At 41.9% G+C, this 25,080-nt stretch overlaps 1 protein-coding gene across 1 annotated transcript in view; it reads right to left on the bottom strand.

Moving 5' to 3' along the window:
• LOC134949243 (cytochrome P450 2F2-like) overlaps positions 1-25,080 on the bottom strand; it is a 207,246-nt gene that overhangs the window by 45,125 nt on the left and 137,041 nt on the right. The window contains exon 6 of the mRNA XM_063937719.1: positions 3,517-3,693. Coding sequence (XP_063793789.1) covers positions 3,517-3,693 — 177 coding nt within the window. The remainder of the gene's footprint in view (positions 1-3,516; positions 3,694-25,080) is intronic.

Genomic DNA, 25,080 nt, shown 5'->3' with positions numbered 1-25,080 from the left:
GGTCAATTCAATTACCTGTTATTTTTCACTATGCATGCATATTTGCCATATACAGCATGGTACCTGTTAAATGGCATTTATATAACAGATTTTTTTTTAATTGACCCCAAACATTGTAATCTTGTGAGCAGAGCCCTCTTACCTCTTTTCCCGTGTTAATACCTAGTCGTTTTTTTTCTATGCTTATTCCATTTCCCATATGTAAATAATTAAAGGGACCATTTATCAAAAAAATATTTAAGGCTATTTTCCTGAAAACACCAATTTTCAGGGGGATAGCCACAAATATTAAGTATCCCATGAATGTATGTAGGAGGGACCACAGCAGATATCTGCTATACCCATACTTACCTTCTCTCCCGGAATGGCCCGGAGGCTCACAAAAATTGTGTGGCGTTCCCAGGCCACCCGGAAGAGTTGGCAAGTCTCCCGGCCGGCAGCCGAGCACCCCTTGGGGAAACACTCAAGTTTCCCCTGCAGTGGGGGTGCCAATGACGCGATTGGCTATATTAAACACACTTATGTTGCTATTTATACAAAATATAACAAACAAGTAATTTAAAACTCACAGACCTGTGTTCATTCACTAGGACTGTCATTAAAAGTGATCTAGAATTTTCTGCTTAATGTTTGATATACAGTATTGTTTGCTTATCTATTTTAGTTCCCAACTCCCTGGAATGTATTACTTATTTCATTTGATTATAATAAATTATTGCTTATTACTTTTATATATTATTGTTGTTGCAATTGTGCGGGCAATCAACCACCACCCAGTGGCAAACGCAGGATTTGCATGGGGGGGTTTCCAGAACTGGGTGGAGCCAATCACGGGGCTGGGGACTGGGGTGACCCAGTATATGCTGTGTCCGTAAAACTAGTGTGTGTGTGTGTGTGTGTGTGTGTGTGTGTGTGTATATATATATATATATATATATATATATATATATATCCCATGTAAAGAAGGCGGCACTCAGAGACTTGAAGGTGCAAAAGAATATTTAGTAAACAAGCTGCAGAGTTACATCAACGTTTCGGGGCGCGCAGCCCCTTCATCAGGATGATGAAGGGGCTGCGCGCCCCGAAAAGTTGATGTAACTCTGCAGCTTGTTTACTAAATATTCTTTTGCACCTTCAAGTCTCTGAGTGCCGCCTTCTTTACATGGGATAGTGATGGAGGTGGAAACCTCATAGGATGGCACCTGAGCCAGAAAGCCCACGGAGGCCTTCCGAGTGCCGGCTACTACAAGGGTATCTATATCTATATATATATATATATATATCTATATATATATATATCTATATATATATATATATATATATATATATATATATATATATACACATACATACATACACACACACACACACACACACACACACACATAAACACATATACATAGCATATTAAACATGCATTCATATATATATATATATATATATATATATACACACATACAGTACACGTATATATACACATGTATACATCATATGTGTGTGTGTTTATATGTATGTATGTATGTATGTATATACATGTGTATATATGTATGCACATGGATATATATGTACTATAATTAAAATAAAGTAAACTTTTACTGCACTTACAAGTGCCACCAGGAAGACAGCAGGCTGCAGAGGACGCTAGACAGCCATTAATAATACTCATGCAGCTAAAAAAAAAAAAAAAAAAAAATTTTTTTTTTTTAGTGGAGGGGGGTTTCTGGGTGCTCGGAACCCCCCCCCTGGGTGCGCCACTGCCACCTGAGGTCTCTTTACTTTGTATACTTGTTTTAGAAGGGTTGGCATTCCTCCTTCAGGTTAGGTCATTAGTATTGGACGCCACTTTTAATATCAATACGTTTTTTGTCGGGTTTGTTTTTCTGTCTTTGCCTAACTGCAGAGAACAGTAATTGGCTTGGCATCCTGTAGTTAGGCAATGGACAGCCTATTTTTAATAAGATGCAACTATCCAGTAGCACTATCCTTCAGGAACCTTTAATCAGCAAGAAAACTTGAATCTTTACACTGCATCATAAGATTGGCATCCATACAGAAGTAGCAGTACCAGCAGCAATGCAAAGCCAATGATTGTGATGCGTTTCATCTCCTACTGGAGATATTTTTAAAGAAGCTCCTAGGTGAAATCACATTACAGCAGAATTACACTCCTTTAGTGGGAAGTGACGAAGCTCTTGAAATGAGTATGACTGCATTGCTTACATAGTTTGTTCCGGAGCATGAACAGTGTGAACACATGCAAGATACACCTTGCAAAGATCGATACTTACAATTCTGCATTAGGGGGCCAATTCAGGCCCTGTCGCAGATGTGCTAAAATCACTCTGAAGCAATATCTGCACATCTGCGCATGTGTGTATGCCGGTACGCGAATGTACAAGGTCCTAACTGCGTTCTCTTCAGAGCACAGTTTAAGACCTGAAAGGGGGTGGGAACGGGCATCAACGCCGCGTTTTGTGGCGTTGGTCTCTCCATTATAGGGGCGTGGTCTGGACAATGGAGGCGTGTCCGGGCCGTTGAAGGGGCAGGGAAGGGCAGGCAGCAGTGGCTGTGTGACATCACACACAGCCGTTGCAACCCTTAACATGGCGGGTAGCCATCTGCTTTCGCAGCTAGGCTGTGTAGACAGAGGGCTACTTGAAACATGCAAAAACATCACCGTTGTGGGATGCTTTTGCATGTGTGCGGAGGGGGGGAGGGGCAGGATGCGGCATGTGTGCTTGACGTCCCCCCTCATGTTAAAGAAATTGATCGTAGGTGTGCGTTTTCTAGCAACATCTACAATCAGGTAAGAATTAGGCCCTAGGCCCAGTATTTTAAGCTCTAACTCAAAATATGCTGAAATTTTATGCAACTGTTTTGGATGCAGTAATAAGTCCAACTCTACATGAGGCTCTTATTTCTGGTCTTACATTCACTGCTAGACATATATCTTGCTGCAGAGAAGTCACAGATACTGGTGACACCAGGTGCGCACTTTGTATCCCCCCGCACACCTGAGATATGTACATCCAAAAATGGGGTGTGGTCTATCATAAATGGGCATAGTCTCACAGGAAATACCTGTTTCCATTAATCTGGGGCATTACCTCACTGGAAGGGGCGTGGCTTCATGGAAAGCCCCCAGATTACATCACTTCAGGAGCATGCCCGGCATTTCTGGAGATGCTGGGCTGCCCCCAGAGACTGGTCTGCCCGCACTGCTGGCTCCTTCTCTGTGTCAGGAGCCAAGTGCTGCAGGAGAATGTCACACATCAGCACCCGGCTCCTGTCACTGTGGAGGAGCTGGCATTTTGATGCCACCCCCTCTATTTGTATGTTGGTTTATAGCTTGATGTTAGTGAGTTTTAAAACAAATATTACCTGGGGATAAGCCAGTATTATACATGTGCTGCAATTGTTAATTTGGGGTCGGAGAGTTTATATGCCTATTTTATGTAAACCTTGTATATTATTACGTAAGTGACATTCATCTGAAATCTGTTTACAGGATGGTACCTTCTCCATTTTGATCAGGAAACAGTCTATAAAATCCCTGGGGTTATTTCTGTCCAAATCCTTCAAATTGTTCTCCGTTTTTTGCCTGATAAAGTCAGTTATTTCTGTATAATTCTTCATCAATTGCTTATGAGGTCCCGGAATGTACTTCATGAAATGTGAGTAAATGTTGTACAACTGAGGAAACAAAACAGAACTAATAAATGTCAGGTTAATAGACCATGTCAGGTTATTACGGTGAGTATGCAGATACAGCCGAAGGCGCACAGAGAATATAGGCACGCTGCATGTCATTTTAATCAGCAGAGTCTGCTTGTGCATTCTATTCGTATAGCGATTTGAATACGACACATTTTTGGGGAAAATAGGCAGCCCAATGCTAACTGAGTTGCAAGGAACCTGTTAGCTCACTCACGCCAGGCATCTCTCGCTACGTGGCGTACTGAGGTAAAATGCATGAGGACGCATCTGTATGAAACATTGCCACACATAAGTGGCAGATAGCATGGCAGTTTAATCAACTATATGACCCCATAGAAACCAAGAATGTTTTCAGTAATCAAGAACTACTGTAGATCAGAGGCCTGATGGCAGTACAAGAAAATGGAGGTGGAATTCAGTTTGTATGTAGTGGAAGGCAGGTAAAGGATTGATTGATTGATTGATTGATTGATTGATTGATTGATTGTTTCATTCATTTAAATGATTAAGAAAATGTAAGATGATTGATTGATTGATTGATTGATTAATTGATTCACTCATTCATTCATTCATGTAAATGATTGATTGATTTGATTGATTGATTGATTGATTGATTGATTGATTGATTAAGTAAGAAAATTTAATATAGAGAGGCTGATCTGAAGTTTGAAGCTCTGCTATTATTTATTTTCTTGGCTTCTCTTTCAACCCTTGTAAGGTAACCTTGGCTATCACTGTATTCTTTTCTGGTTAAAAATGTGTTGCAAATTAGTAATGTATTAGAGCAATAACCAAAACAAATGTTTGTCCAGGCAAAAAAGACAGTCCTCAATGTCCCCAAAAATACAGCCGATTATGAAAAGTCTGATTATGAAAAGTGGTGCAAGATGGAATTGTCCTTGGGCCCTTCCACCCATCCTTATGTTGGTTATTAAAAAGGACATGCACAGTTTAACAAACTAAGCAAGATGGACTGCTACTTTTGTGGTTGAAGTGCTTGGCTTGTTTGGGCCCCCACAAATACATTTTTTGGAAAGACTACCTTGGATCATTAATGAGGAGGTTGTTGAGGAGGGTGTTTGTGGTGGAGATTGCATGTGCTGGTCCAAACTGCTTGTGAGGAAATGAGAGATCTGTGACAATTAATATTGTTATGCATCATTTCCCATGTCAAATATGTACTTTTTATCCCCATAGCATGTCCCTGCTCACCCCCAGATTATGCTTAAATCAACCTTAATATTGTTAATATCTGCAATTGTGTTGTTATCTGTTACACTTTAGTTAATGTGTTCATATTAGACCTGGTTTCCTATTGTTTACTAACACCACAGTGGACCCTCAAAGGGTGAGTCATATAAGGTAACATTGTCCCTTCTTGTTTACTCCCTATTGTCCAACAGTGAGCTGACCAGGCAGGGTGGATCACTGACTGATGTAATCACCTTGATTAGAATATGTATTGTATTCCAATGCTGTAAGATCTAAGACAAAGCAATCAAACACACCCCTGCAATATGAAGCTTCTGGGGGTATAAGTAGAGCTAACCAGAGAGCTGAAGAGAGATTCTATGCTCCTTGACTAAGAAGTACTGTTCTGTCAGGAGTTTGTGGTGGGAATTGTCATGTGGAATTGTATTACAGAAGTGTGCTGAATTGTTTATAACCCATTCAGTTCAATAAACCACTGTTGGTTTTTCATCTACCACCGTGCCTGAGTGATTTGAAAACCCAGTATCTTCACATTTGGTGGCAAGCAAAGAGATCACTCAGGTTACAAGCACGGATGCAAGATATTACAGCAGAATGGAGGCAGTAGCACAATGCTACAAACACAGCAAGAAGGGAGTCCTACAAGAACTGTGTCATGCAAGAAAAAATAGGAATTGAATACCTACCAGTAATTCCTTTTCTCCTAGTCCGTAGTGGATACTGGGGTCTTGTACTTTAGTACCATGGGTATAGATCGGGTCCACTGGAGCCTGGCACTTTAAAAACCTTTAGTGTGTGTGTGTGTGGGCTGGCTTCTCCCCTCTATGCCCCTCCTACCAGACTCAGTCTAGGAAAACTGTGCCCGAGGAGACGGACATAAGAAACATTACAACAGAAGTGAGGCAACAAGCCAACACACAACTATAACGAAAAGGAGGGCGCTTACCAGAACAGAGGATAGCAAAACACCAACCTAACCAGGATAGCAAGCTATCCCAACAACATAATGGGACCATAACACCGGCCCAAACAAATACTTACACAGATAAGCAGGAATGAAGCACTGAGGCAGGCGCCCAGTATCCACTACGGACTAGGAGAAAAGGAATTGCATTCTTATTTTCTCTTACGCCTAGTGGATACTGGGGTCTTGTACTTTAGTACCATGGGGAAGTCCCAAAGCTCCCAAATGGGTGGGACAGTGCTGAGAACCCTGTAAAACCGCCTGACCAAACTGAAGGTCATCCTTGGCCAAGGTATCGAACATAGAATTTAACAAACATGTTCGAACCAGACCAAGTTGCAGCTCAGCACAATTGTAGGGCCGATACTCCCCGGGCAGTCGCCCAGGAAGACCTCATCAACCTCGTTGAGTGGGCCTGAATAGACTTCGGCAAAGGCAGAGCCGCCAAAGAATAGGCCTGTTGAATGGTCAACCTGAGCCAGCGAGAAATAGATTGCTTAGAAGCCGGCCGACCAATCTTGGAGGCATCATAAAGGACAGGACATAAACAGCGAGTCAGATTTCCGATGACAGGCCATCCTTTTGACATAAATCTTCAGAGCCCTGACCACATCCAAGGACTCAGGACCAACGGAAGCGTCAGACAATACTGGAACCACAATAGGTTGATTCGCATGAAAAGCTGACACCATTTTTGGCAAAACCTGAGTTCTGCCCTGTCTTCATGAAATATCAAATAAGGGCTCTTACAGGATAAGACCCCCAATTCATGTCTGGCAGACGCCAATGCCAATAACATCACCGTCTTCCATGTGAGAAATTTTAACTCCACCCTATGTAAGGGTTCAAACCAGTCTGATTGGAGAAAGGACAGAACCACATTGATGTCCCACGGAGCTGTGGGAGGTACAAAGGGCGGTTGCATATGAAGAACTCCCTTTAGGAAGGTCTGTACTTCTTGCAACAAGGCAAGCTGTTTCTGGAAGAAAATAGGGAGTGCAGAAATCTGGACTTTGATGGAGCCTAACCGTAGACCCATATCCACTTCCGCTTGCAGGAAAAGTAGAAAACGACCATTTCTAAATTCCACGGGAGAAACCTTTCTACCTTCACGTCAGGAAACATACTTTTTCCAGATACGATGATAATGTTTTGACGGAACCATCTTCCTGGCCTGAACTATGGTGGAAATAACCCAGGAGGGAAGACCATTTCTTTCTAGAATCTCCCTCTCAACTTCCAAGCTATCAAACTTAAGTCTGGATAGACGAACGGACCATGTTGAAGAAGATCCTTTGGGAGCGGCAGAGGCCAAGAATCCTCCAGAGCCAAGGTTAGGAGGTTCGAGCACCATGCCCGTCGAGGCCAATCCAGGGTAATTAGAATTGCTTGAACGCTTTCTTTTCTTAGTCTTTATAGAACCCTTGGGATTAGCGGTAGAGGAGGGAACAGGTACACAAACTGGAACTTCCAAGGTGTTGTCAGCGCGTCCACTGCTACAGCCTATGGATCCCTCATTCTGGAACAGTAACAGCTTAGCTTCTTGTTGAGACGAGAAGCCATCATATCTATCTGCGGACAGCCCCACCGGTGAATTAACTGTCGAAATACCTGGGGATGTAGGCCCCATTCCCTCGGATGGAGGTCATACCTGCTGAGGAAGTCTGCTTCCCAGTTGTCCACTCCTGGAAAGAATATGGCTGAGATGGCCCTTGCGTTGGTCTCCGCCCAGAGGAGGATTTTGACACCTCTGACATCACCGCTCTGGAAAAGCGTTGTTGGTTTATGTACGCCATCGCCGTGGTGTTGTCCGATTGAACCTGGATCGCCTGATCCTTCAGGACATGAGAAGCTCACAGAAAAGCATTGTAAATTGGCCTGAGTTTCAGGATGTTTATCGGCAGAGCAGATTCCTGTCTCGACCATGTCCCCTGGAACTGGGCCCCTTGGATCACAGCACCCCCAACCCCGGAGGCTGGAATCCTCTGTCAGAAGAATCCACGAGTGGATACTGAAACTCCTGCCCTTTACTAGGTGAGTGTCAGGAATCGACTCACCACAGTGACATCTGTCCATCGGTGCGGACTCCGTCCGGGGTTCCTACGTTCTGCTGTCATCCGCACCTCTGCCGCCAGACGTCATCCTGGGCCTAGGAACGCTCCTGTGACAGCGGGTGTGTGAGCACGCCGCGTTCCCGCCGGGCCGCGGCATGGGCGCCGCCATGACAGTCTCCATCGGTCAGAGTACGGCGGCCAATCCGGTGCTTGGCCGCACCTCCTTTTCCCACTCCAACCAATGCCTGCACACCAGGGGGTATATCAGGAGCTGCAGGGTGAGCCTGTGGTTATCCTGAACTTTGTTTCACTCCTGCGACCCATTTGTCTGGATCTGGTACCTGTTCCTCCGTGTTCCTGGTTACCTACCTGTGACTTTGTGCTCCTGGTTATCCTCCTACAGCCCCGTGGAACTACAAGCCTCAGCAACACCTGCTTCTGTTTACAGGCTTCACACTAATCACCAACCCAGTGTGCTTCAGCCTAGCAGTAGAGACTCGCTCCAGGTGCATTCCATCTCCTCACCTGTGATGCAGCTTGCTTGCTGCTTGTGCCTCATCACCTGCACTGTGAACGTTGCCAGTCTCCTGCCTCTGCTACCAGGTTTGCTGTATGTTACCATCTCTGCTGGCTCCATGTTTTAAACTGCTCTGGTTCCCATACCAGATTATCATCTATCAAGTTATCATTCATCAGTTGTCATTCATCAGTTATCATTCATCCATTGTCATATCTCTGTTGCCATAGACTTTCAGCTTCCACGCTGTACCATTGACATTGCATTCCTTATTGTTTATTTCTGCTGCCTTTTGTGAACTTTGTGTTTAATAAACATCATTGCGCCCATGCGCAGAAACTTAATCCAGCCTCCTCACTTTCTCCCTCCTACCTCCACTGGCCCACTAGCGCCCCCTCCGGGGACACAGACAAAACCAAGTCTGACAGTGAGGAACTTGTAGCCACCATAATAGAGAAATCCTGGCACTCTGAGAAAAGGTGACTTCCTGATACATGTGAAGGTGAGACCCTGACCATTTGTCCAGTAGATCCAGCTTAAATGGTCGGGCATGAAATCTGCTGTATTGGATTGCCTCATAAGCAACCACCATCTTGCCCAGTAATTGGATGCAAAGATGTATGGATACCTTGTGAGGACTAAGCACAGAGTGAACCATAGCCTGGATAGCAAGGCCTTGTCCATCAGGGGAAACACCTTTTGAGACACTGTATCCAGTATCATTACCAGGAACTGAAGATGTTGGGTCAGTTCCAGGTGAGATTTCTGAAAATTTAGGATCCACCCATGATCCGTAAGCAGGCGAGTCGTCAGATCGATGCTATGCAGCAGACGCTCCCTGGACACAGCCTTTATGAGGAGATCGTCCAGGTAGGGGACTATGTTGACTCCCATCATGCGCAGTTGCAGCATCATCTCTGCCATGACTTTGGTGAATACCTTCGGAGCTGTGGACAGGCCAAAGGGCAAGGCCTAAAAATGGAAATGGTCATCCAAGATGGCAAACCTGAGATGAGCCTGATGAGGGGGCCACATGGGAATGTGTAAGTAAGCATCCTTGACATCCAGAGACACCAGGAACTCCCCCTCCTCCAGACCGGACTCCACTGCCCATAGGGATTCCATTTTGAACTTGAACACCCGCAGATACGGGTTCAGAGACTTCAGGTCAAGATGGGGTGCACCGAACATCTGGTTTGGGAATGACAAAAAGACTGGAGTAAAAACCCCCATTGCGTGATGAAGGAGGTACAGGAACCACCACCCCCATTTGCAAAAGTCTTTGAATAGCCTCCTGCAAGGTAACTCTTGCTGCGGTAAAGCTGGTAAGCCCGACCCTGAAGAACCTGTGAGGAGGGAGTGCTTGAAATTCCAGGCGGTATCCTTGGGAAATGAGATCCCTCACCCAAGGATCCCGGCAGGGATCAAGATGAGCACCCACCTGAAAATCGCCTAGCCGCTGGGGCCAACCGTCACACGGAGGGCTTAGTGGCAGGGGATCCGATGGTCTGGTCCAGGGAAGCAGCAGCTGCAGGTTTTCAGGACTTATCACGGGATCCTCTCGGACTGGTGGAGACTTCCCGGCCCCTTCCTCTGAACCTTGCCACATGAAAGGACTGCAAGGAGGGTCCTGTGTAGGAGCGTCTAGCAGGTGGCGCAGCCATACCCACCATTGCCTGAGAGATACATTTATCTAATTTGTCTCCAAACAAGGCATCACCTGTAAAGGGAAGATTTTCTACCCCCTTTTTGGAATCAGCATCCGCTGATCATTGAGTAACCACAGAGCTTGGCATGCCGAAACAGCCATAGCAGTATGGCGGCCATTTATCTTATGCAACTCTTTAACAACCCATAAAATTAGCAGCATCATGTATGTGTTGCAACAGAGTAATGACCTCATCATGGGGCAGAGAGTCTAAACCATCAATAACAGAATCAGACCACTTTACCATTGCCCTGGAAATCAACCCACAAACTATTGTGAGACACTGTGCTACGCCCACTGCCGTATAAATTGCCTTTAGAGTAGTCTCAATTTTATGGTCAGCCAGTTCTTTAAGGATATAGCCCCTGGTACCGGCAGCACCAATTTCTTAGACTGTCTGGACACAGACGTGTCAACGGACGGTGGGTTTTCCCATACCTTCCTGTCGTCCGCAGTGAGGGGAAAAGTAGTTAAAAACCTCTGAGGATTTTTTTATTTTTTATCAAGGTTTAACCAAGCCTCCCTGGCCAGGGAGTTTAATTATTTAGACACAAGAAAGGTTGCTGAGGTCTTTGGTCTAACATTAAAGTACAACTCCTCATCTGGTTCTGTCTCCTGATCCAGTATAGGTAGGACCTCTTTTACAGCAAAAATGAGAGTCACCACCCCAGGGGACAGAGAGCTGTCCTCATCCATATCATCATCATCCACATCAGGCTGATCAGAATCAGACTGGAGCACCTGTGGCGGTGAGCATTTATGTGAAACCCCTAGACGGGGCTGGGAAGCTTTCTTGGTATCTGCTGCTTTTGACACACAATCAATAGAGTGTCTTAACACCTGTCTTTCTTTTTTAGCTGCAGCTAATTCTGAATTTACATTCTGAATCATGCTCTTAAAACTATCTTACCATTTAGGTGCCTGTGAACTGTGTCCCTGTGAGATAAGGAACATTGTTCACACATGAGTGACCCCACTTAAGATGGGGTAGAGTTAAAAGCAGCACACATCACCATGTCAACAGACATCTTACACCACTGTAATACAGACTCTAATACCGAAAACCCAGAGACGGATTTACAAGGAAAAGAAAGTTCCTTTGTGGAGCACTCTTTTAAATGTATAATTAGTAAATCATTTTATTAAAACATAACTTTTATTCACTCTTATTCATAAAAACTTTCTAGATATAATCATACAATACAAAATGCAAAAAATGACAAAATACAAAAATGACATATATACGCTCACCAAAATAATAATGGCGGTGGTGGTATTATAAAGCATCAATTGGTCAAATACCTATAACACATCAATACACCAATTATTCAACTTAATTTATAAAGCTTTAAATGCTGTTTCATAATCATCTCCAGCTAACGATAACCTTGAGATTGGTCTAGGCGATTTTCTCATATGGTTCCTTCATATGCTAACTGTTAATAACATGCATGAAATTTCGAACAATAGACCGCAGATACTGCTTTGAAAAATGCTATCATAATTTGATAATTTGATATGCAAACTGACCATAGGTCTATGTTACTGCTTGTTTCTTATAAGAGTTTGTTGTAATAGCATAACCAAATGTCCTCTCTCTGTGCCCTCTCCCTTAATAACTGTCAAGTGCAAATTACAAAGTACACATATTGGATAGAAAGGAACAGCGTGAAGATATGCCACCCCTTCTACTGCCGCCGTCTTCTGTGAGCGGACGGGGGTGAGAGCGGGACCAGCAAACGCTGTTCACGATGGAGAGATACAGTGATACGCCCTATCTCCTCCGTTTGTGGTGTTAGATGGTCCTGGTAACACTGGGCATTGCAGGAGCCAAATTCGCCACCGGGAGGAGGGCAGACACCGAAATTTAAGGGACAGATACTCAAATCACATATTTATTGCTGGGCTATTGAATAGTCTAATAACAATAATATATTAACTTCTTTCCTGACCGACCACAATGAAAGTGTCTAAATTATATTCCAGACGTAGTATCATGTTATTAGGTATCAAAGAATATGAAATTCACTGTAGTGCCTATGATACATATAAAGAATAAATAACAGCGTGTCCCTGTCAATTTTTAATTAGGATACTTGACAGATAGATTGAAAATTAGGGACAGCGTGAGAATCTGCAGCCCTTTCTACTGCCTCCGTCTTCTGTGAGCGGATGGAGGTGAGAGCGGAGCTTGCAGGCACGCTGGCCGGAGAGAAAGGTGCAGTGTGCGACCCTGCTCCCGTATGCGGTGTTAGGTGGCCCTGGTTACTGATTGCATTGCAGGGACCAAAATGCGCCGCCGGGAGAGGAGAGGACACCTGAAGGACAGGTTACCTGACTCGGTTGGCTGGAGGGTGTAGATGTGTGCAGACTGTTCCCCCTGCAGCGGGGAATCAGCAAACGGCCAGAACGCGTTTCACCACGGAGGGCTTAATCACCTGTGAGCCTGACCGGAGTCAGGAAATGTGTCAGTATTTAAAAAAGGTTGAACCAATCCTAGAGCATGGACTAATTGCTCGGTAATTGATTGCCATATTGGCTGAGAGTTTTAACCCGATAATACAGGCAGCGAGATTCTGTTTGCGACATTGCCCAACTAGACATGAGATAAAGGAAAGAAACAAATACACCTGATAATCCTGATATTATTATTGATAATATCCCATCATATATACATTGGTAACAGTATACTCTCAATTAAATATACATTCAGAAAAATGTTTATTATGCATTCAAAAAAGTTATTGAGATTACATTCTAAATAAAGGGGGGGGGGAAGGGGGGAGGAGGAGAAAAGAAAAGAAATCAGAGTTCTATAAAGTGAAAACATCAGGATACTTGATTGGATTATCCATCCCATCCCATAATATCTTTATTGATACACATCTAAGACATTTCGTCACCACCTTACCTTCCTATGTGAAAGACACTGCAGATGTATTGAAGAGACTCCACGATGTAAAATTAGAGCATGACCAAATATTGGTTAGTATGGACATAGAGTCCTTATACACCTGCATATCCCATGATTTGGGAGTAAAAGCAACCAGATATTTTCTGGAGATGGAAGGTATGAGTGATTTTCATTTCTTCATTCTCAAACTCCTACGATTTGTCCTCAGTCGAAATTATTTTGTATTCAACGATCGCCACTACCTGCAGGTAAGAGGGACGGCTATGGGGGCAGCCTGTGCGCCCACATATGCCAACCTCTTCCTAGGGTGGTGGGAGAGGGAGGAAGTCTTTTCAGATGATGATGAAGCAATTACCAAACATGTCAGCTTGTGGATTCGCTACATAGATGATATCCTCCTTATATGGGATGGATCGGAAGAACTCCTTGGGACTTTCATTAATAAATTGAATACCAACAATCTAAATCTCAAGTGTACCTCAGAACACAGTAGAGACAATATCTCTTTTCTGGATCTGCAGATTTATCGAAGTACTGGCAATACTCTTGCAACTAAGCTATATCGTAAAAAAACTGCCACGAATAGTGTCTTGCACAATTCAAGCTCACATTTCCCACCCACTATTAACAACATTCCTAAGGGTGAGTTCTTAAGATTGAAACGTAACTGCTCGGATAAGCAAGAATTTTTAGAGCAGAGCAAAGAACTCACTACTCGTCTGCGAGAAAGAGGATATAGCCATAGGCTAATCAAAAAAGCCAGAACCTCACTTATGAAGGTTGACAGAGGAACTCTCATTTTTCAAGAGAAAAAGAGTAAGGATTCAGGTACTATTCGATTTGTGGGCGACTTTTGTAGCGATTGGAGAGAACTGAAAGCAGCCATACAAAAACACTGGCATGTATTACAAACAGATCCAGACATAGCCATGGAGATTGAGGATTCAGTCTCCATGAGCTGGAGAAGATCTCCCAATCTTAGGGATATTCTGGTTCAGAGTCATTATGTCTCTAAGACGCCTAAACATATATCAACATGCGGAACTTATCCATGTGGGGCTTGTAAGGCCTGCCAATATATGGACCCAGTTAAAGAGATAACAGATAAATATGGTACAAAACACAAAATTAGATTCTTCTGCAATTGTACCACGACCAATGTGATCTACTGTATTCTGTGCACTTGTGGTAAAAGATACATAGGCATGACAACAAGGATGTTAAAACTGCGAATTTTGGAACACTGCGGGTCCATCAGGAACGCGGCGAGAGATCTGGGGAACATGAAACAGATTACATCCGTGGCCAAACATTTCCACCATAATCCCTCACACAGAATGAAAGTATTCTGTGTGGATAAGATCAAACCTAACATTAGGGGTGGAGATATGACTAAAATGCTTCTCCAAAAAGAGAGCAAGTGGACTTTCATGTTAGGTACCCTGGGACCAGATGGTCTCAATGAATCCATCAATTATAATATCTTCCTTTGAAAGTTTAACTCTTCAAAAGACATAACGGACCACAGACTCGTAGGCCAAGGCTTCTCCCTAAGGATCCCTTCAACTAATTAGGGACCGGATGGTCTAATGAATGTAGGATTTTCAACATCCTTTCAATATCTTTCCACGTAGATGTAGACATTAAAATAGCTACACTATATCTCTTGATCATATCTCTCTCATCAAGCTCGTTAGCCTTAGGTTTTGGCCGTGCCCTTTTGGGGCTTTACGAATTTACAGCAGGATAGAAAGCCATCACATTACATATATATTCATTTTTTGAAGACCTCCTTTTAGATATTAATGACTCTAGTCACTCATTTTGTATTACAGTATCTGAGTGGACAGTATTAGATCTCATTTCTTATGGATTTGTACACTTGCACACTTCCTTCACATAATATATAAGGTGCAATTGGCACCTTTCACTATCCCTAACATACACTTCTAGCAACATACACTTCACACTAACATATATATATGCACATTGCATATATGTGTGTGTACACATACACACACATGTATGTATGTATATATATGTATGTATATATGTATGTACAAATGCATGTATATATATATGTATATATTTATCACATATTATCACTCACAGGTGCATATTGACACAATGTTAGCCTATATTTTTCCCTATTTCCCCTCTTTCCAAATGCTTCTTTCCCCCCCTTCTCCCTTTTTTCCTTCATTCTTTCCCCCTCCCCTTTCTTCCACAGGTTCACACTTTTTACATAATAGTTGCTAAATGCACCTCTTTGTTTTTAATAAGTGTATTTTGTTCACTACATGGGGCTTTATCTTCATCGCCGCTTTTCCCTAACCTTCGGTCCCCCCTCATTAAATTGTCACTTGACTTTACACCCAACATTTTTCTATACAATCTTTTCCCCTCTTTCCCCTCTTTCTTTAGTAAACCACTGAAGACTCACCCACACTAACACCGAGAGAAACATTCCTTTCCCCCCCCTTTTCCCCTTCCCCCCCCCCCCCTCGCTCCACTCACCCCCACTGCCCCCTTTCTTTTCTTTTTCTTTTTTTTCTTTCTTTAGCCTAATAGTATACAAATTCACATTTCCACCTAAGTGGCCAGTATATTATCACCATGGGATGGATAATCCAATCAAGTATCCTGATGTTTTCACTTTATAGAACTCTGATTTCTTTTCTTTTCTCCTCCTCCCCCCTTCCCCCCCCCTTTATTTAGAATGTAATCTCAATAACTTTTTTGAATGCATAATAAACATTTTTCTGAATGTATATTTAATTGAGAGTATACTGTTACCAATGTATATATGATGGGATATTATCAATAATAATATCAGGATTATCAGGTGTATTTGTTTCTTTCCTTTATCTCATGTCTAGTTGGGCAATGTCGCAAACAGAATCTCGCTGCCTGTATTATCGGGTTAAAACTCTCAGCCAATATGGCAATCAATTACCGAGCAATTAGTCCACGCTCTAGGATTGGTTCAACCTTTTTTAAATACTGACACATTTCCTGACTCCGGTCAGGCTCACAGGTGATTAAGCCCTCCGTGGTGAAACGCGTTCTGGCCGTTTGCTGATTCCCCGCTGCAGGGGGAACAGTCTGCACACATCTACACCCTCCAGCCAACCGAGTCAGGTAACCTGTCCTTCAGGTGTCCTCTCCTCTCCCGGCGGCGCATTTTGGTCCCTGCAATGCAATCAGTAACCAGGGCCACCTAACACCGCATACGGGAGCAGGGTCGCACACTGCACCTTTCTCTCCGGCCAGCGTGCCTGCAAGCTCCGCTCTCACCTCCATCCGCTCACAGAAGACGGAGGCAGTAGAAAGGGCTGCAGATTCTCACGCTGTCCCTAATTTTCAATCTATCTGTCAAGTATCCTAATTAAAAATTGACAGGGACACGCTGTTATTTATTCTTTATATGTATCATAGGCAGTTAGGCACTACAGTGAATTTCATATTCTTTGATACCTAATAACATGATACTACGTCTGGAATATAATTTAGACACTTTCATTGTGGTCGGTCAGGAAAGAAGTTAATATATTATTGTTATTAGACTATTCAATAGCCCAGCAATAAATATGTGATTTGAGTATCTGTCCCTTAAATTTCGGTGTCTGCCCTCCTCCCGGTGGCGAATTTGGCTCCTGCAATGCCCAGTGTTACCAGGACCATCTAACACCACAAACGGAGGAGATAGGGCGTATCACTGTATCTCTCCATCGTGAACAGCGTTTGCTGGTCCCGCTCTCACCCCCGTCCGCTCACAGAAGACGGCGGCAGTAGAAGGGGTGGCATATCTTCACGCTGTTCCTTTCTATCCAATATGTGTACTTTGTAATTTGCACTTGACAGTTATTAAGGGAGAGGGCACAGAGAGAAGACATTTGGTTATGCTATTACAACAAACTCTTATAAGAAACAAGCAGTAACATAGACCTATGGTCAGTTTGCATATCAAATTATCAAATTATGATAGCATTTTTCAAAGCAGTATCTGCGGTCTATTGTTCGAAATTTCATGCATGTTATTAACAGTTAGCATATGAAGGAACCATATGAGAAAATCGCCTAGACCAATCTCAAGGTTATCGTTAGCTGGAGATGATTATGAAACAGCATTTAAAGCTTTATAAATTAAGTTGAATAATTGGTGTATTGATGTGTTATAGGTATTTGACCAATTGATGCTTTATAATACCACCACCGCCATTATTATTTTGGTGAGCGTATATATGTCATTTTTGTATTTTGTCATTTTTTGCATTTTGTATTGTATGATTATATCTAGAAAGTTTTTATGAATAAGAGTGAATAAAAGTTATGTTTTAATAAAATTATTTACTAATTATACATTTAAAAGAGTGCTCCACAAAGGAACTTTCTTTTCCTTGTAAATCCGTCTCTGGGTTTTCGGTATTAGAGTATGTGATATTCAGTTCCGTGGAGCACCTCCAGCTTTGATACTAAATTAATGTAAGAAATTTCCTATAATAGCTGGTTCATATATTTTCTACCAATCTGTTTATGTTCTGTGCGGGATATATGATTTTCTTTTTATATCAATGTTTTTTCTGAGGATACTCAGTTTCCATCCCTGCACGAACAAAATTTATGCAGTTTTGGGTATACCAACCCTGTTTCTATAACGGGGAAAGTTATACCCAGTTAAATCTCTCTTAGTGTCAGTACATAAATTAAGGTTAATAGAAACAATTTGGTACTCATCCATAAAATGTCTAACTTTAAATTATTATCTGAGTTGAGTACCAAACGTAAAACAGAGGATTTGGAGGGAATTTTTCCAACTTCCTCCTCCTTACCTGAACCCGAGCAGAACTGGGAAGAAGATCTCCTTAAATTAAAACGTCTACTTCAGAGACAAATAAGGACAAACTGGGATTTAACCAGTTTGGAGAACTATTTGAGACAAAAAATAGTTCCTAGGGGCTTAAGACCGAAGACATTCCCAGCATTTGAACTAGCCACCGACAATTTAAAGGCTGACTGGGAAAATACCCTTACCAAATGTTCTCTGGAACTTATTGGAATACTTACTAAACACAATCATCTAGTTTTAGATGAATGTGAGAAGGAAATTAGTAATTTGGGCAAGAAACTTGAGATCTGGGAGACAGACAACAGATTCCAGAAAACCTTTGAAAACAATAAAAAAGAGCTAGAGACATATGAAGCTTTAATCATAGAACGGAAAAAGACCAAATTTATGAGAGACAAAAGAGATTTTGCTACGGGCAATATTTATAGATGGAAAAAACCACAGGTTAGACCTCATAATATGGAAAGAACCAATCAATATAGTTCATCGGAAGTTGAATCTTCAGAGAATGAGGAAGGGACGGCTACCAACATCCAGACATACAGGGGGGATTTTGAAAATCGACAATCTTTTTTAGAGGTGACCAGAGCGCCAAGAGGACGTCCACCAAAAGAAAAACGAGGCGGGGGGGGGGAAGAAGAACAAAGGAACGCGTAAGATGGGAGTCACAGTCACCAGCGCGTTACCCAACACGCAGGAACAAGAACAACTAGAGTTACAAGACAGCCTCAATATCATCAATCTGTCTCAACATATTCTGACAGATGACCAGATAAAACTTCTGCAAAAAGGATTGTCTTTCTCGCCCTCCAAATCTTTCAACCGTTTTGAATGGGAGACCAATTTACAATTATTTGGTCGCAAACTCCTATTAACTAAATTCTTTTCATCACATAATAAAAATAGGAAGGATGGACAGGCCCAATCTGACCCCTCTAAGGACAAATACCAGTCATGGGACAGCACGGATCAAATCTTTGATACACAAGATATAGCCACCCTAACTATCCTGGAAGAATTGGCAGGAAGAGATACTAACCAGGATCCCATAGATCAACAGAGGAGGCCCCTCTGTAAGAATAGATCTAACTTCTCTCCATCAGACCATATCAGCCCTGAGATACGAGTTTTTCTGAATCTTGTTACGAAAGAATTTGATACGATATATAGAAAGAACAAATATAGGAAAAAACCATCCAACATTACCGTAGCAGAAAAAACAGCTATGAACGAGATTCAGAAATGGGACGATGTTATTATAAAACCATCAGATAAGGGTGGCAACATCGTAATAAGGCCAAAGGACATGTATGTACTGGAAGCCCTGTCACAACTTGGGAACCCTAATTGCTATAAAAGATTGTTCTCAAATCCCACTGCTGATTTTCAGGAGATATACACTAAATTGATCACAGAGGCATATCAAGATGGAGTTATCATGAAGGAGGAATTTCAATTCTTACTCACTGAAAACCCAAAAACTGCCACGTTTTATCTCCTCCCCAAGGTTCATAAAAACCTTAATAAACCACCTGGAAGACCCATTGTCTCGGGGATGGGAGGCCTCCTAGAGAAGGCAAGTATCTTTATTGATACACATCTAAGACATTTCGTCACCACCTTACCTTCCTATGTGAAAGACACTGCAGATGTATTGAAGAGACTCCACGATGTAAAATTAGAGGATGACCAAATATTGGTTAGTATGGACATAGAGTCCTTATACACCTGCATATCCCATGATTTGGGAGTAAAAGCAACCAGATATTTTCTGGAGATGGAAGGTATGAGTGATTTTCATTTCTTCATTCTCAAACTCCTACAATTTGTCCTCAGTCGAAATTATTTTGTATTCAACGATCGCCACTACCTGCAGGTAAGAGGGACGGCTATGGGGGCAGCCTGTGCGCCCACATATGCCAACCTCTTCCTAGGGTGGTGGGAGAGGGAGGAAGTCTTTTCAGATGATAATGAAGCAATTACCAAACATGTCAGCTTGTGGATTCGCTACATAGATGATATCCTCCTTATATGGGATGGATCGGAAGAACTCCTTGGGACTTTCATTAATAAATTGAATACCAACAATCTAAATCTCAAGTGTACCTCAGAACACAGTAGAGACAATATCTCTTTTCTGGATCTGCAGATTTATCGAAGTACTGGCAATACTCTTGCAACTAAGCTATATCGTAAAAAAAACCGCCACGAATAGTGTCTTGCACAATTCAAGCTCACATTTCCCACCCACTATTAACAACATTCCTAAGGGTGAGTTCTTAAGATTGAAATGTAACTGCTCGGATAAGCAAGAATTTTTAGAGCAGAGCAAAGAACTCACTACTCGTCTGCGAGAAAGAGGATATAGCCATAGGCTAATCAAAAAAGCCAGAACCTCACTTATGAAGGTTGACAGAGGAACTCTCATTTTTCAAGAGAAAAAGAGTAAGGATTCAGGTACTATTCGATTTGTGGGCGACTTTTGTAGCGATTGGAGAGAACTGAAAGCAGCCATACAAAAACACTGGCATGTATTACAACCAGATCCAGACATTGCCATGGAGATTGAGGATTCAGTCTCCATGAGCTGGAGAAGATCTCCCAATCTTAGGGATATTCTGGTTCAGAGTCATTATGTCTCTAAGACGCCTAAACATATATCAACATGCGGAACTTATCCATGTGGGGCTTGTAAGGCCTGCCAATATATGGACCCAGTTAAAGAGATAACAGATAAATATGGTACAAAACACAAAATTAGATTCTTCTGCAATTGTACCACGACCAATGTGATCTACTGTATTCTGTGCACTTGTGGTAAAAGATACATAGGCATGACAACAAGGATGTTAAAACTGCGAATTTTGGAACACTGCGGGTCCATCAGGAACGCGGCGAGAGATCTGGGGAACATGAAACAGATTACATCCGTGGCCAAACATTTCCACCATAATCCCTCACACAGAATGAAAGTATTCTGTGTGGATAAGATCAAACCTAACATTAGGGGTGGAGATATGACTAAAATGCTTCTCCAAAAAGAGAGCAAGTGGACTTTCATGTTAGGTACCCTGGGACCAGATGGTCTCAATGAATCCATCAATTATAATATCTTCCTTTGAAAGTTTAACTCTTCAAAAGACATAACGGACCACAGACTCGTAGGCCAAGGCTTCTCCCTAAGGATCCCTTCAACTAATTAGGGACCGGATGGTCTAATGAATGTAGGATTTTCAACATCCTTTCAATATCTTTCCACGTAGATATAGACATTAAAATAGCTACACTATATCTCTTGATCATATCTCTCTCATCAAGCTCGTTAGCCTTAGGTTTTGGCCGTGCCCTTTTGGGGCTTTACGAATTTACAGCAGGATAGAAAGCCATCACATTACATATATATTCATTTTTTGAAGACCTCCTTTTAGATATTAATGACTCTAGTCACTCATTTTGTATTACAGTATCTGAGGTGGACAGTATTAGATCTCATTTCTTATGGATTTGTACACTTGCACACTTCCTTCACATAATATATAAGGTGCAATTGGCACCTTTCACTATCCCTAACATACACTTCTAGCAACATACACTTCACACTAACATATATATATGCACATTGCATATATGTGTGTGTACACATACACACACATGTATGTATGTATATATATGTATGTATATATGTATGTACAAATGCATGTATATATATATATGTATATATTTATTACATATTATCACTCACAGGTGCATATTGACACAATGTTAGCCTATATTTTTCCCTATTTCCCCTCTTTCCAAATGCTTCTTTCCCCCCCTTCTCCCTTTTTTCCTTCATTCTTTCCCCCCTCCCCTTTCTTCCACAGGTTCACACTTTTTACATAATAGTTGCTAAATGCACCTCTTTGTTTTTAATAAGTGTATTTTGTTCACTACATGGGGCTTTATCTTCATCGCCGCTTTTCCCTAACCTTCGGTCCCCCCTCATTAAATTGTCACTTGACTTTACACCCAACATTTTTCTATACAATCTTTTCCCCTCTTTCCCCTCTTTCTTTAGTAAACCACTGAAGACTCACCCACACTAACACCGAGAGAAACATTCCTTCCCCCCCCCTTTTCCCCTCCCCCCCCCCCTCGCTCCACTCACCCCCCACTGCCCCCTTTCTTTTCTTTTTCTTTTTTTTCTTTCTTTAGCCTAATAGTATACAAATTCACATTTCCACCTAAGTGGCCAGTATATTATCACCATGGGATGGATAATCCAATCAAGTATCCTGATGTTTTCACTTTATAGAACTCTGATTTCTTTTCTTTTCTCCTCCTCCCCCCTTCCCCCCCCCCTTTATTTAGAATGTAATCTCAATAACTTTTTTGAATGCATAATAAACATTTTTCTGAATGTATATTTAATTGAGAGTATACTGTTACCAATGTATATATGATGGGATATTATCAATAATAATATCAGGATTATCAGGTGTATTTGTTTCTTTCCTTTATCTCATGTCTAGTTGGGCAATGTCGCAAACAGAATCTCGCTGCCTGTATTATCGGGTTAAAACTCTCAGCCAATATGGCAATCAATTACCGAGCAATTAGTCCACGCTCTAGGATTGGTTCAACCTTTTTTAAATACTGACACATTTCCTGACTCCGGTCAGGCTCACAGGTGATTAAGCCCTCCGTGGTGAAACGCGTTCTGGCCGTTTGCTGATTCCCCGCTGCAGGGGGAACAGTCTGCACACATCTACACCCTCCAGCCAACCGAGTCAGGTAACCTGCTGTCCTTCAGGTGTCCTCTCCTCTCCCGGCGGCGCATTTTGGTCCCTGCAATGCAATCAGTAACCAGGGCCACCTAACACCGCATACGGGAGCAGGGTCGCACACTGCACCTTTCTCTCCGGCCAGCGTGCCTGCAAGCTCCGCTCTCACCTCCATCCGCTCACAGAAGACGGAGGCAGTAGAAAGGGCTGCAGATTCTCACGCTGTCCCTAATTTTCAATCTATCTGTCAAGTATCCTAATTAAAAATTGACAGGGACACGCTGTTATTTATTCTTTATATGTATCATAGGCAGTTAGGCACTACAGTGAATTTCATATTCTTTGATACCTAATAACATGATACTACGTCTGGAATATAATTTAGACACTTTCATTGTGGTCGGTCAGGAAAGAAGTTAATATATTATTGTTATTAGACTATTCAATAGCCCAGCAATAAATATGTGATTTGAGTATCTGTCCCTTAAATTTCGGTGTCTGCCCTCCTCCCGGTGGCGAATTTGGCTCCTGCAATGCCCAGTGTTACCAGGACCATCTAACACCACAAACGGAGGAGATAGGGCGTATCACTGTATCTCTCCATCGTGAACAGCGTTTGCTGGTCCCGCTCTCACCCCCGTCCGCTCACAGAAGACGGCGGCAGTAGAAGGGGTGGCATATCTTCACGCTGTTCCTTTCTATCCAATATGTGTACTTTGTAATTTGCACTTGACAGTTATTAAGGGAGAGGGGCACAGAGAGAAGACATTTGGTTATGCTATTACAACAAACTCTTATAAGAAACAAGCAGTAACATAGACCTATGGTCAGTTTGCATATCAAATTATCAAATTATGATAGCATTTTTCAAAGCAGTATCTGCGGTCTATTGTTCGAAATTTCATGCATGTTATTAACAGTTAGCATATGAAGGAACCATATGAGAAAATCGCCTAGACCAATCTCAAGGTTATCGTTAGCTGGAGATGATTATGAAACAGCATTTAAAGCTTTATAAATTAAGTTGAATAATTGGTGTATTGATGTGTTATAGGTATTTGACCAATTGATGCTTTATAATACCACCACCGCCATTATTATTTTGGTGAGCGTATATATGTCATTTTTGTATTTTGTCATTTTTTGCATTTTGTATTGTATGATTATATCTAGAAAGTTTTTATGAATAAGAGTGAATAAAAGTTATGTTTTAATAAAATTATTTACTAATTATACATTTAAAAGAGTGCTCCACAAAGGAACTTTCTTTTCCTTGTAAATCCGTCTCTGGGTTTTCGGTATTAGAGTATGTGATATTCAGTTCCGTGGAGCACCTCCAGCTTTGATACTAAATTAATGTAAGAAATTTCCTATAATAGCTGGTTCATATATTTTCTACCAATCTGTTTATGTTCTGTGCGGGATATATGATTTTCTTTTTATATCAATGTTTTTTTCTGAGGATACTCAGTTTCCATCCCTGCACGAACAAAATTTATGCAGTTTTGGGTATACCAACCCTGTTTCTATAACGGGGAAAGTTATACCCAGTTAAATCTCTCTTAGTGTCAGTACATAAATTAAGGTTAATAGAAACAATTTGGTACTCATCCATAAAATGTCTAACTTTAAATTATCTGAGTTGAGTACCAAACGTAAAACAGAGGATTTGCGAGGGAATTTTTCCAACTTCCTCCTCCTTACCTGAACCCGAGCAGAACTGGGAAGAAGATCTCCTTAAATTAAAACGTCTACTTCAGAGACAAATAAGGACAAACTGGGATTTAACCAGTTTGGAGAACTATTTGAGACAAAAAATAGTTCCTAGGGGCTTAAGACCGAAGACATTCCCAGCATTTGAACTAGCCACCGACAATTTAAAGGCTGACTGGGAAAATACCCTTACCAAATGTTCTCTGGAACTTATTGGAATACTTACTAAACACAATCATCTAGTTTTAGATGAATGTGAGAAGGAAATTAGTAATTTGGGCAAGAAACTTGAGATCTGGGAGACAGACAACAGATTCCAGAAAACCTTTGAAAACAATAAAAAAGAGCTAGAGACATATGAAGCTTTAATCATAGAACGGAAAAAGACCAAATTTATGAGAGACAAAAGAGATTTTGCTACGGGCAATATTTATAGATGGAAAAAACCACAGGTTAGACCTCATAATATGGAAAGAACCAATCAATATAGTTCATCGGAAGTTGAATCTTCAGAGAATGAGGAAGGGACGGCTACCAACATCCAGACATACAGGGGGGATTTTGAAAATCGACAATCTTTTTTAGAGGTGACCAGAGCGCCAAGAGGACGTCCACCAAAAGAAAAACGAGGCGGGGGGGGGGGGGGAAGAACAAAGGAACGCGTAAGAT

This window comes from Pseudophryne corroboree, chromosome 8 (genome assembly GCF_028390025.1).
Source record: "Pseudophryne corroboree isolate aPseCor3 chromosome 8, aPseCor3.hap2, whole genome shotgun sequence".
In the NCBI taxonomy this organism is placed as follows: domain Eukaryota; kingdom Metazoa; phylum Chordata; class Amphibia; order Anura; family Myobatrachidae; genus Pseudophryne; species Pseudophryne corroboree.
Note: the sequence above shows the minus strand (reverse complement) of the source record. Positions and strands in the feature narration are given on the sequence as shown.